The 13,506-nt window shown below is 57.9% G+C and overlaps 1 protein-coding gene and 1 pseudogene across 1 annotated transcript; both read left to right on the plus strand.

Annotated features, from left to right (window-relative positions):
* Positions 1 to 328: 328 nt before the first annotated feature.
* On the plus strand, positions 329 to 2,840 carry LOC118254399 (protocadherin alpha-2-like; annotated as a pseudogene).
* Positions 2,841 to 9,534: 6,694 nt separating this feature from the next.
* On the plus strand, positions 9,535 to 12,457 carry LOC118254398 (protocadherin alpha-2-like). The gene is given in 5 exon segments (XM_050717005.1): positions 9,535 to 10,423; positions 10,426 to 10,965; positions 10,968 to 11,017; positions 11,019 to 12,026; positions 12,431 to 12,457. Coding segments are annotated over 5 exon segments (2,514 nt in total).
* Positions 12,458 to 13,506: the final 1,049 nt, after the last annotated feature.

The raw sequence follows: 13,506 nt of genomic DNA on the forward strand, positions 1-13,506 counted from the left end.
GCCCCCTCGTTAGCGCTGCTGTCTCGGCCCGTGCTGGGCTCGGTGTCGGCGCCGTCGCCGCGGTGTGTCCCGCGAGTGCCGGGGGTGTCCCGCGAGGCGGGGGCGGTGTCGCTGCCGTGCTGGCGGCGGCGGGCGCGAGTGAGGCGGCGGAGCACACGGTGTCGCTGCAGGCTCAGGAACGGCGCGGGAGCGGCGGGAGGGCGGCTCCGCCCCGGGGCGGCGGGAAGGGCGGCTGTGCGCGCGGGGGGACGGCGCGGGGCGGGCAGGAGAGCGGCGGCGGCGGCGGCGGCGGGAGCCGTGCGGGGCGCGGGCGGCGGCGGCGGCGGCCATGTCGGTGTGCGTGCGGGCCGTGGTGCGGGTGCTGGTGCTGCAGGCGGCCTGGGCGCTGGGCGGCGGGCAGGTGCGCTACTCGGTGCCGGAGGAAGCCAAGGGCGGCACGGTGGTGGGGCGGCTGGCGCAGGACCTGGGCCTGGAGGCGGGCGAGGCGGAGGCGCGGCGGCTGCGGCTGGTGTCGCAGGGCCGGCGGGCGAGCGTGGAGGTGAGCGGGGCGAGCGGGGCGCTGGTGGTGAGCTCGCGGCTGGACCGGGAGGAGCTGTGCGGGAAGAGCGCGCCCTGCGCCCTGCGCCTGGAGGTGCTGCTGGAGCGGCCGCTGCGCGTCTTCCACGTGGAGGTGGAGGTCACCGACATCAACGACAATGCCCCGCTCTTCCCCGCCGCCACCAAAAACCTCAGCATCCGGATGTCGCTGCCGGGGTCCCGCTTTCCGCTGGAGGGCGCGTCGGATGCGGATATCGGAGCCAACGCGCAGCTCTCCTATACCCTCAGCCCCAGCGAGCACTTCGCTCTGGAATTACAAAAAGAGAATGAACGGAATATCATTCCTTATCTTGTATTAAAGAAATCTCTGGACCGCGAGTCTCTGGCCGAGCACCGTCTGTTGCTGACGGCGAGTGACGGGGGCAGGCCGTCGCTAACGGGCACGGTGGAGCTGGTGGTGTCGGTGCTGGATGCGAACGACAACGCGCCCCAGTTCAACCAGTCGGTGTATAAAGTGCAGGTACTGGAGAGCGCAGAGGAGGGGACACTGTTGGCGCGGGTGTGTGCCACAGACCCGGACGAGGGAAGTAACAGTGAAGTGACCTACAGCGCAAGCAACTTTATTCCCCTGAGTGGAAGAGATCTCATTTCCGTTAATGCGCAGACGGGCGAGATCCGACTCGTCGGTCCTCTGGACTTTGAAGAAGTCAGTGTATTTGACTTTCGCATTGAGGCGAGAGACAAGGGACGCCCCCGTTATCAGGGCACTGCAGCGTGGAGCTGGAGGTGTTGGACGTGAACGACAACGCGCCCGAGGTGTGGGTGACGTCGCTGTCGGTGCCGGTGGCCGAGGACGCGTCGTTGGGGACGGTGGTGGCGCTGCTGAGCGTGTCGGACCGGGACTCGGGGTCGAACGGGCGGGTGCGGTGCGCGGTGTGGCCGCCGTCGCCGTTCGGGCTGGTGGCGACGTTCGCGGGCTCGTACTCGCTGGTGCTGCGGGAGGCGCTGGACCGGGAGCGGGTGTCGGAGTACGAGGTGGAGGTGCGGGCGGAGGACGGCGGGGCGCCGCCGCTGCGCGCCAGCCGCGGGCTGCGGGTGCCGGTGTCGGACGTGAACGACAACGCGCCGGCGTTCGCGCAGGCCGTGTACACGGTGCTGGCGCGGGAGAACAACGCGGCGGGCGCGGAGCTGGCGCGGCTGTGGGCGGGGACCCGGACGAGGCGGGCAACGGGCGCGTGAGCTACTCGGTGGCGGAGGGCGGCGCGGGCGCGTCGGGTCGGGGTCGGGGTCGGGGTCGGGGTCGGGGTGGCGTCCGGCGTCGAGCTACGTGTCGGTGGACGCGGAGAGCGGGCGGCTGTGGGCGCTGCAGCCCCTGGACTACGAGGAGCTGCAGGTGCTGCAGTTCGAGGTGCGGGCGGTGGACGCGGGCGAGCCGCCGCTGTGCGGCAACGCCACGGTGCAGCTCTTCGTGGTGGACGAGAACGACAACGCGCCGGCGCTGCTCCCGCCCGCCGGCGGCGGGCCGGGGCCCTGGGCTGCGGGCGAGGCGTCGGCGTCGGCTTTGGCGCCGGGGTCGCTGTGTGGGCGTGGGCGGCGTGGGGGGCGCCGGCGGGGCAGGTGGTGGCGAAGATCCGCGCGGTGGACGCGGACTCGGGCTACAACGCGTGGCTGCGCTACGAGCTGTGGGAGCCGCGGGGCAAGGGCCCGTTCCGCGTGGGGCTGTACAGCGGCGAGGTGAGCACGGCGCGGGCGCTGGAGGAGGCGGACGGCCCGCGGCAGCGGCTGCTGATCGTGGTGCGGGACCACGGGGAGCCGTCGCGCTCGGCCACGGCCACGCTGAGCGTGTCGCTGGTGGAGGGCGCCGAGGCGGCGCTGGCGGCGCGGGGGCGGTGTCGGCGGGGGCGGGGCTGCGGCCGGCGGCGGGCGCGGAGGGCGGCGCGGCGGCGGCGGCGGCGGCGGCGGCGGCGACGAACGTGTGGCTGGTGGTGGCCATCTGCGCGGTGTCGAGCCTGTTCCTGCTGGCGGTGGTGCTGTACGGGGCGTCGCGCTGGGCGCCGCGGGCGGCCGTGCTGTCGGGGCCCGGTCCGGCGACGCTGGTGTGCGCCAGCGAGGTGGGCAGCTGGTCGTACTCGCAGCGCCAGAGCCGGAGCCTGTGCGTGGCGGACGGCGCGGGCAAGAGCGACCTGATGGTTTTCAGCCCCAACTGCCCGCCGCCGCCCGGCCCCGCGCCGAAGGAGACGCCGCAGGAGCCGCCCGCTCTCCTGGACACGGTCAGTGCCACTTGCCCTCCTCTCGACCCTTAATCTTGCCCTCTTCCTCCCCCTCATCTTCTCCCTCTTCATTGCCCGTGTCCTCTCTCTTTAGTCTTTCCCTCTTCCTCTCCCTTACCTTCCCCGTCCCCGCTCCTAGCCATCCCCTCGGAAGCGGTTGTGGCAGGTGGGCGCCGTCCCCGGGCCTGCAGCCGCTTGGTGCTCGTCAGGTGCTCGAGCTGTGAGTGCTGACAGCTCTGTGGCCTGGGTCTGTGCCCCAGCGTGGGGCCTGTCAAGGGCTGGTGTACTTGGATCCCCCCTCCTGCTGCCAGGACAGGGCCCTTCTGGAAACCTCTCGTGCTGTACAGGGTCAGCTGTGAAATCTTCTCTCCGTGCGTAATGGTGGAAAGTCATTGTCATGTCTGATACCTATGGTTCCTTAATATTGGTGTCTTATTTCTTCTCACACAGTTACAAATGGTACACAGGGCCGGTGAGCACCGTTGGTGTCTGTTCAACTTGTTCTAGTTGTGGCCATGTATGCCTGTGCCTATTATTGTGCTGAGACAGTGTATTACTGTCTGTAATCAGCTGATGGTGACTTTTGCATCTTTGTCTTTGTATCTCGAAGATCTCCTCATCTCTTGCTTTGGGACATCTTATTGAAACCAGCTGTTCAGTATCTGAGTTTTTCTCACAGCGAATGAAATCAATGCCAAATTTCATTAGAGCTGTCACGACGTGGCCTCTGCAAGTCCTGTTGGTCACTGGTTTGTAGCATTTCTGCTTGAGACTGTTGAAGGACTGCAAGCCAGGAAGAGTCTGTGGTGGTGACTGTCCATCAGGCACTGTTGAAAGCCCTTTAAGTAGCTGAATGACAAGCCTGCTATTGTCATTGTGCTCTGTTTTGTTTCTGTTCTTGTTGAGAACTTTGTGTGTTTTGATTGTCCTGTCAAGAAGAAATGACGAAGGTGACACTTGGGTCTTTGGGCTTTTCTGACTGTGGATTTGTATTCCTTGTCAGGGAAGTGGCATGTCACACAGAGCCCTGCTTAGAAGTTGTTACAAAGAGTCTGCCAGACATGGTGGATTTAGTTCCATTGGAATATTTTTCATTTTTTGTAGCTGTGATTGATGGGAAGGGTCTGTGAAAGCTGGAGTGATCCTTGGGGTGGGAAGGGAAATCATGTAATCAGGTGGAGATGAATGTGGCCATGGCAGTGAATGGGACCTGGCCATTTCTTGATGTGAGCGATGAACTTGAAAAGGATCTGCATTGCATGCCATAACAGAAGAAGAAGAGATGCGTACTTGTGTTAAGAACACGTCCCAGAATGGTGGATCATGGGTGTCTAAAGCAAAGCCTGAGGCAGAACCGTCCCAGAGTGTTGCTGTGGAAGACCCTTTCCCAAGCTCCAAGAGACACGATTTGAAGGTCTTCCTTAACTTGAGACAATATGTGGTGTTGAAATGGTGTGGATGTCGTTTGAGGCAAATTGCCTTTCATCAGCTGTGAATCCCTCTTTCTCCTCTGGGACGTGTTGAATGAGAAGGAAAAACTTCAGGCATTGCAGAGAAGTGGACCAGGAAGTGGGCGGGGTGATTTCCCTCGAAGCAGGGATGTGTTGTCCTTGTGTGGAGGCCTGGAGTTGCGTTAGATGAGATTGCAGAGGGCCTTGTCTTGTGCGGGTCAGAATATGTCAGAGGAAGGTATTTTGACTCCCTCCCTATCCTTCTGTTGCATGGATTCTGTGTAGCGTTGCAGTTGCTTGTGATCACCATGTCTCCGCTCTCTGCAAGCCATGCTTGTGTCCCCCATCTCTTTTTATGCTCTTTGAAAATATACTGACTTTTTCACTCTCTTTACCACCAGAAAGTAGTTTGTAAAAGGAAAGATGCATCTGAAACCATGTTATACTTTTTCCCTTTATGAGTATGCCAGTAGTGTTCTCTGCAGTACAGAGGTAGAAGAGCACAGCCAGAGGTCAGGGCAAGAAAGAAGCCGGTTTGATGCATGAGCCAAGGTGTTTTGTTTGAGGATGGCTTCAGAGGATCTGACTGTGCCAGTCGTATGCATTCTGCGGTGACTGGCGTCGGTTGTGTCCTTGGAGTGCTGGTAAATGTGGTGTGATTGTTTTCTTGTGCCCAGCTCATGCTCATTACAGCTGGATGCAGTTGGTGGGGTGTGTGATGCTCATGACACAGCGATGTTGGAGTCTTCCTCCTTCTCACAGAGAGCTGGTAATGGAACATGATATTGCTTTGGTGTTTGTTCTAGTATTTTTTCTTGCATTGCATTGGTGTTTGTTTTATGGACTTCATGTGTGTAAGCACCTTTTGATGTATTTTTTTAACTTTCGCATCTCTGTTTGCCCATATCCAAGAGCTCCTCAGCTCCTGGTTTAGAATTTCGTTCCTGGAGTTCCTATTTTCCAGGGTGCAGGATAGAATATGCGAGAGGACAACGAGGACAAGAGGCCTTACACACTGCGCTCATTGGCTCAGAATATCCAGAAATTCAGCTGTGATCCCTTTGTGAGCATGAGAGGCTACATGTTATTTATGCCACCACATGTCTGTCTTGCTCTGTGTGTTTGGAGGCTTCACCTGGTGTTTTCCCTGTGTATCCCTTCCTGCATGTAGAGGAAGTTCAAGTAATCTGAAAGCACAGCAGCATGGTTTATGTGGGAACCTGGGACCTGGGGAGGCATCCAAGCAAGTGACTGTTGACAGCAAGGCCATGTGTGAAGAAAGATGAGCTTCCTGAGGGCCCTCTGTAATTGAGTTCTGCATGTCCTCACTCCCTGTTGTTATGATGTTCCTGCTTGTGAAAACATCTGCCATAGGTGCCTTTAATCATGTCTGCCTGAACGTTGAGCTTTTCCAACTAATGATGTTTCTGCTTGAGAAGACCTCCCTGAGATCTTTCCTCTGCTCATATTCTTGGGAGGGACAGGAAGAAGTGCTGTCTGTATTCTCAGTGTTATCCAGACCTTGTGTTCCAATGAAGTGGAATGGGATCCTTTGGTTTTCTTCTGTCCTGTAACAAAAATGTCCCACTCCCTCCTCTGCTATTTTTCTTCTCTCACACTGGAAATATGTTGGTAACGGTAGATGAGATGTAGTCTGCTGAGTTGTGGCTGCTGCCAGAGAGCAGACACTTGGGCAGTTGGCTGTGAGTGTGGGTGCTGGTTTAGAGCGGAGGTTGTCCTTACGAGAATGTCATTGGCTTTCAGGTCTGCCTCTTGCTTCTCATGTGATAGCTGTGTGGCAGGGAGCACTGCTCACTCTCCCATGATTGAGGAGCTTTTGCAAAGCTTGATGATTTCTGTTCTGTCCAGTTTCCCTAGACATCACTGATAACTTCGAATGAGAATATCTATTTTAAACCCATTCTGCATCCATGAATCTATTTCATTTTCTTGACAGAAAACCACCGAACTACTGGGAAGACATTTATATGCACTTGTGATGTTGGTTGATTGCTCAGAAATGTGTTCCAGGGAGGCACATGAAACAATTCTGCTCTCGTCTTTGTCTGCTTGTAGCCTTATTTTTCTGGCTAGAGAAACGGTTTAACATATGGTGTCCAATTTGCTGTGATCCATTGGCATTCACAGCCACCCCCTTCAGAAGCCCCAGAACTCTTCATTGAAATAAGACGTAACACATACATGCATAGAGTTGATGTTATCCATAAGAGTGCTTTGCTTGTCAACATCTGGGGTGTTCTTTCACAAAATGAAATGAGCACCCATTGCCTTTTGGGCTGTCACACCATCACCTTTATAAACCGTGTTCCTCATCCCCCTGTAATGTTTGCATCTGAGATTGTTGAAGCACAGAAAACTGGAAGGGTCAACTGCAGAGGGTGTGTTGGAGACAGTGTCTATGTGATTCTGTTTGTATGCTTCTCTGTGGTGCTTTCATTGATGGGAAGGTTCTGCAAAAGCTGGAGTCAGCTTTGGGGTGTGGCGAGCAAGTGTGGTATCTGGTGGAGGTGAACATGTCAGTGGCACTGAGCAGGACTGAGCCATTTTGGATGTTCCCAGGGTGAACTTGGTCAGGGCGATCTTGCCTTGTGTTTGGTGGTAACTTGTTGGAAGCTGATGTTTTCCTGGGACGACCTCCCTTTTTGCAGTGGAAGTGAATGGTGGGGACCTTAAGGTACCTCGTGCTGAAGGTGACATGTGGACATCCGTGGTTCCCTTGCTGAGAGCAGGACGAACACTGCATTTCGATGAGGCTGGTCAGGGCCTCATCCCGTCGAGGTCTGTCTGTCTCCAAGGAAGGCTATTTGTTTCAATTCCTAGCCCAGTGTTCCAGGGCCTCCCCAGGTTCTACGTAGAGTTTTGTTGTTGTCTGCCCACTTGGTTTTCCTTCATGTCACTCTTCTGTACCACAGGCCTGGCTTTGCAGCAGTCTGGCAGATGGCCTTTGACTCCTGTGTTCCTGAGCATGAGGAGTGGCTGCTCCATCAGAAGCTGCTGTAAATGTTGTCCATCGGTCCAGCTTTCTCCGTTTCCATCTGAGATTGCTGAGCCAGTGCAAAGCCTTGAGAGTGCCGTTTGTGCAGGGGGGGAGATCCTGGCAGTTGTGGGAGAAGGTGAGGCTTTGCAGGGGTGATGCTCAGAGGTGGGTTTGGAGCTGGATTGTGTCGGTGGGGTGGAGCATCGTTCATGTGTTGTAGCAGTGATTTTGTGAGTGGCACAGAGAAGGGGCAGGCATTTTGCACTGAGCAGGATGATACTGAGTAGGAAATGGGCCTTGCGTGTGGGAAACAGTGATGCTGGGTGGAAGCCGGAGTGTGGCATTGACCAAGAAGTGGGGAGGAGGGGAAGAAGTGCTCTCCGTGTTTACGCTGTTGGCAAATCTTTTGCTACAGCGAGGTGGAATGGGATTCTTTGGTTTTCTTCTCTCCTGCGTGACAGCTTCCCGTGTGATAGCTGCGTGCCAGAGAGCACCACAAACTCTCCCATGACAGGGGAGCTTTTGCATAGCTTGATGTTTTCTGTACAGTCCAGCTTCCCTAGAAATCACTGAAGATATTGTAAGAATGAAAGATGAAATTGACAGAATGAAAGAAGGTACAAGAAAGAGAAGGAAGTAAGGAACAGAAAGAATGAAAGCAGAAAAAGATTGAATGAAATAAAACACATAAGAAAAGAATTAAGAGCTAAATTGAAAGAAGTTTCAGAGAGAATGAAAGAAGTGAAAGAAGGAAAAGGAGGAAAGAAGGAAAGAAGTATGCATGCAGAAGAAAGCATGCAAAAGAAAAATGCATGCAGAAGAATGTACGCAAGAAAGAAGCAAGCTGGAAAGCAAGCAAGACAGAGAATGCAGGAGAAAGAAAAGAGGAGTGAGATGAGAAATAAAAGAAGGAAGCAAACAAGCAAGCAGGAGCCTCTGTCCACGTGGTGTGTGCAGGGCTGGAAGCCGGTCGGTGTGTGGGGAGTGCTGGTTGCAGTGCACTGAAAGGGAGTGAAAGACTCACCTCAGCTGTATGGAACCTGTTTGCAGCGGGCATCCAGGTCCTCTGGTCAGCAGTGGCTCATCTAGAGTAATTCCCAGGGGGACATGTTCCTCCTAAGTGCTAATTGATTCTGTGCAGAGCTGAATGGAAGGCGGTGAGGAAGAGGTCTTGCCTCAGAGCATGTCCAAGTTTGACTGGAAGAGTGGTGCAGGCATTTGGAAAGCATTTTGCTAAAGCAGGAAAAGAAAATAAAGAGGAGAAAGACGAAAAGGAAAAGTTAAGAGAAGAGGAAGAGAAGCAGGTGGATAGAAGGACTGAAGAAAAGAAAGAAGCATGAAGAAACTGCAGGATGAATGAAAGAAGAGAAAAGGAATGAAGAAACTGAAAGGCTGAAAGAAGTAAGAGAAAGGAAAGACGTCACTGCAAGGATGAAAGAAGGAACTGGGAGACAGGTAGAGAACGAATGAAGAAAGAATCTGTGAGAAAGAAAGAAGGAACGAAGACATCGAGAAGAATGCAGATGAGCAAGAAGCAAGGAAGGAGCAAGCAAGAAGGAGGGAAGACAGAGAATGGAAGAGAAACAAGGGAGGAAGAGCCACAGAAGGATGGAAAAGAATGAATGAAAGAAGTGAAAACAAGGAAAATTAGGAAAAGAAGGAAAGGAAGGATGAAAAGAAGCAAAGACAGAAGGAGGAAAGAAGAGAATTGAAAGAAGAAAAGAAGGAAAGAAGAGAAAGAAGGAAAGATGTCCAGAAGAATGCAGACAAGCAAGAAAGCAAGCAGGAAAGCAAGCAAGGCAGAGAATGGAGGAGAAGCAAAGGAGAAGAGAGACGGGAAAGGAAGCAAGCAAGCAAAGAAGCAAGGAGGAGCGTCCGTCGGCGTGGTGCGTGCAGGGCTGGGAGCCGGTCGGTGTGCGGGGAGCGCCGTCTGGAGCGCAGCGCTGCGGGGCTGTTGCCCCCTCGTTAGCGCTGCTGTCTCGGCCCGTGCTGGGCTCGGTGTCGGCGCCGTCGCCGCGGTGTGTCCCGCGAGTGCCGGGGGTGTCCCGCGAGGGGGGCGGTGTCGCTGCCGTGCTGGCGGCGGCGGGCGCGAGTGAGGCGGCGGAGCACACGGTGTCGCTGCAGGCTCAGGAACGGCGCGGGAGCGGCGGGAGGGCGGCTCCGCCCCGGGGCGGCGGGAAGGGCGGCTGTGCGCGCGGGGGAGCGCGGGGCGGGCAGGAGAGCGGCGGCGGCGGCGGCGGCGGGAGCCGTGCGGGGCGCGGGCGGCGGCGCGGCGGCCATGTCGGTGTGCGTGCGGGCCGTGGTGCGGGTGCTGGTGCTGCAGGCGGCCTGGGCGCTGGGCGGCGGGCAGGTGCGCTACTCGGTGCCGGAGGAAGCCAAGGGCGGCACGGTGGTGGGGCGGCTGGCGCAGGACCTGGGCCTGGAGGCGGGCGAGGCGGAGGCGCGGCGGCTGCGGCTGGTGTCGCAGGGCCGGCGGGCGAGCGTGGAGGTGAGCGGGGCGAGCGGGGCGCTGGTGGTGAGCTCGCGGCTGGACCGGGAGGAGCTGTGCGGGAAGAGCGCGCCCTGCGCCCTGCGCCTGGAGGTGCTGCTGGAGCGGCCGCTGCGCGTCTTCCACGTGGAGGTGGAGGTCACCGACATCAACGACAATGCCCCGCTCTTCCCCGCCGCCACCAAAAACCTCAGCATCGCGGAGCTGTCGCTGCCGGGGTCCCGCTTTCCGCTGGAGGGCGCGTCGGATGCGGATATCGGAGCCAACGCGCAGCTCTCCTATACCCTCAGCCCCAGCGAGCACTTCGCTCTGGATTTGCAGCGGAGTGAAGAACATCTTGAATCGCTGTTCCTGGTGCTGACGAAAGGTCTGGACCGCGAGTCGCTGGCCGAGCACCGTCTGGTGCTGACGGCGAGTGACGGGGGCAGACCGTCGCTGACGGGCACGGTGGAGCTGGTGGTGTCGGTGCTGGATGCGAACGACAACGCGCCCCAGTTCAACCAGTCGGTGTATAAAGTGCAGGTGCCGGAGAACGCGTCAGAGGGAACACTGGTGGCGCACGTGGGTGCCACAGACCCGGACGAGGGAATTAATCACGAATTCTTCTTCAGCATTGTCAGTTCAGTTCCTGCTGCCAAGAGAGATGTCTTTGGCGTTGATCCGCAGACCGGAGAGATCCGTCTCCAGGCACTCTGGACTTTGAAGAAGTTCGCTTATACAAGTTACAAATCGAAGCGGGAGACAAGGGCGTTCCGCCGTTGTCAGGGCACTGCAAGGTAGTGGTGGAGGTGTTGGACGTGAACGACAACGCGCCCGAGGTGTGGGTGACGTCGCTGTCGGTGCCGGTGGCCGAGGACGCGTCGTTGGGGACGGTGGTGGCGCTGCTGAGCGTGTCGGACCGGGACTCGGGGTCGAACGGGCGGGTGCGGTGCGCGGTGTGGCCGCCGTCGCCGTTCGGGCTGGTGGCGACGTTCGCGGGCTCGTACTCGCTGGTGCTGCGGGAGGCGCTGGACCGGGAGCGGGTGTCGGAGTACGAGGTGGAGGTGCGGGCGGAGGACGGCGGGGCGCCGCCGCTGCGCGCCAGCCGCGGGCTGCGGGTGCCGGTGTCGGACGTGAACGACAACGCGCCGGCGTTCGCGCAGGCCGTGTACACGGTGCTGGCGCGGGAGAACAACGCGGCGGGCGCGGAGCTGGCGCGGCTGTGGGCGCGGGACCCGGACGAGGCGGCAACGGGCGCGTGAGCTACTCGGTGGCGGAGGGGGCGGCGCGGGTCGGCGGTCGGGGTGGGGGGGTCGGGGTGGCGTCCGGCGTCGAGCTACGTGTCGGTGGACGCGGAGAGCGGGCGGCTGTGGGCGCTGCAGCCCCTGGACTACGAGGAGCTGCAGGTGCTGCAGTTCGAGGTGCGGGCGGTGGACGCGGGCGAGCCGCCGCTGTGCGGCAACGCCACGGTGCAGCTCTTCGTGGTGGACGAGAACGACAACGCGCCGGCGCTGCTCCCGCCTGCCGGCGGCGGGCCGGGGCCCTGGGCTGCGGGCGAGGCGTCGGCGTCGGCGTCGGCTTCGGCGCCGGGGTCGCTGTGGGCGTGGGCGGCGTGGGGGGCGCCGGCGGGGCAGGTGGTGGCGAAGATCCGCGCGGTGGACGCGGACTCGGGCTACAACGCGTGGCTGCGCTACGAGCTGTGGGAGCCGCGGGGCAAGGGCCCGTTCCGCGTGGGGCTGTACAGCGGCGAGGTGAGCACGGCGCGGGCGCTGGAGGAGGCGGACGGCCCGCGGCAGCGGCTGCTGATCGTGGTGCGGGACCACGGGGAGCCGTCGCGCTCGGCCACGGCCACGCTGAGCGTGTCGCTGGTGGAGGGCGCCGAGGCGGCGCTGGCGGCGGCGGGGGCGGTGTCGGCGGGGGCGGGGCTGCGGCCGGCGGCGGGCGCGGAGGGCGGCGCGGCGGCGGCGGCGGCGGCGGCGGCGGCGACGAACGTGTGGCTGGTGGTGGCCATCTGCGCGGTGTCGAGCCTGTTCCTGCTGGCGGTGGTGCTGTACGGGGCGTCGCGCTGGGCGCCGCGGGCGGCCGTGCTGTCGGGGCCCGGTCCGGCGACGCTGGTGTGCGCCAGCGAGGTGGGCAGCTGGTCGTACTCGCAGCGCCAGAGCCGGAGCCTGTGCGTGGCGGACGGCGCGGGCAAGAGCGACCTGATGGTTTTCAGCCCCAACTGCCCGCCGCCGCCCGGCCCCGCGGCAGAAAACGGTTCTGCCGAGAAGGGACCTTCGCTCTCCCCATACTCTTCAGGCGCGGTAAGTTGCCCGTTGTGTTTTCACTTTTTTTCCCACTTCTTCTGTTCTGTTTTCCGATGATATTCCGCGGCAGGTTGGTCAGTAAAACGATGTGCTTGTGGAAGTAATTTTTCAAGGATTTTCATCACAACATGGCTTCTGCAAATCCTCTTGGTTACTGGTGTATAGCATTTCTGTTCGAGACTGTTGTAGGACTGCAGTCCAGGAAGAGTTGGTCTGGTGGTGACTGTGCAGCAGGCACTATTGAAAGCCCTTTAAGTAGCTGAATGCCGAGCCTACTGTTGATATTGTTTTGTGTTTTCTTCAGGTCCATTCTGGAAACCTCTTGTGTAGCTGGAAAACCAGAACACTCTTGGCCTCATGTTTTCTGATAAGTTATGCTGTGAAGTCTTCTATCCATGCAGGATGCTGTAGGCTATTGTAGTGACTGACACTGATGCCATGATGTTTGTGTCTCGCTCCTTCACCAACAGGGTTGTCATCTCTCAGAACGAAATCAATAGCCATTGATGTTAGCTGTTATTACATCTCTATTCGAAAGAGAGTTGGTCATGTGGCATGTCACACACTGGCCTGTTTTGATGTTCTTTCAGTGAATCTGGAAGTGAATCTGCAAGATGGTCCCTGTGCATATGGGACCATTGGCAGGGTTTTGCAGGTTTCAGATCTGTCATTGCTGGGAAGGGTCTGTGAAAGTTGGAGTGAGCATTGTGGTGAGAAGGGAAAGTGTATCATCTGGAGGAGGTGAATGTGGCAATGGCACTGAATGGGACCTGGCCTTATTCTGAAGTGAACCGTGACCTTTGGTGAGAAGTCCCACTGCTTCAGGGAAAAGGAAATCAATATTCTACATTGCATGCCACAACATAAGAAGGAGAGATGTCTACTTGTGTTGAAAACACATTCCAGAATGGGGGATTAAGGTCTTCTAAAGCAAATCGTGAGGCAGCATGGTCTCAGAGTGTTCCTGGGCAAGATCCTTTGCCAGGCTCCAAGAGACATGATTTGAAGGTCTTCCCTATCTTGAGAATAAAATCAATGCAGATTGTGCTTAGAGCTTTCACGACATGGATTCCACAAATGCTGCTTCTTACTGGTGTGCAGTATTTCCACCTGAGATTACTGAAGGACTAGATGGTATGAACAGTGGTGTTGGTCCTGTAGGCACTATTTTTTCTCATTCAGTTCATACTTGAAACCTGTGTAGTAAAAATTGTTTTATTGTTTGTTTGTTATTTGGTGGGTGGGGTGGTAATCTGCTAATTATGTTTTTTGAAGTTTTCCATCTGTGTTAGCATGCATCCAAGTGCTCCTCAGCTCCTGGTTTGGAAATACTGTCCTGGAGATCTGATTTCCCAGGGTGCAGGATAGAATATGCCAGAGGACAACATGGAGAAGAGGCCTGGCACACTGTGCTCATTGACCAGGAGCATCTCAGAACTCGCAGAAGTTAAGCTGTGAGCTCTTTCTGAGGATGAGA

This window comes from Cygnus atratus, unplaced genomic scaffold (assembly GCF_013377495.2).
Source record: "Cygnus atratus isolate AKBS03 ecotype Queensland, Australia unplaced genomic scaffold, CAtr_DNAZoo_HiC_assembly HiC_scaffold_81, whole genome shotgun sequence".
Lineage (NCBI taxonomy): Eukaryota > Metazoa > Chordata > Aves > Anseriformes > Anatidae > Cygnus > Cygnus atratus.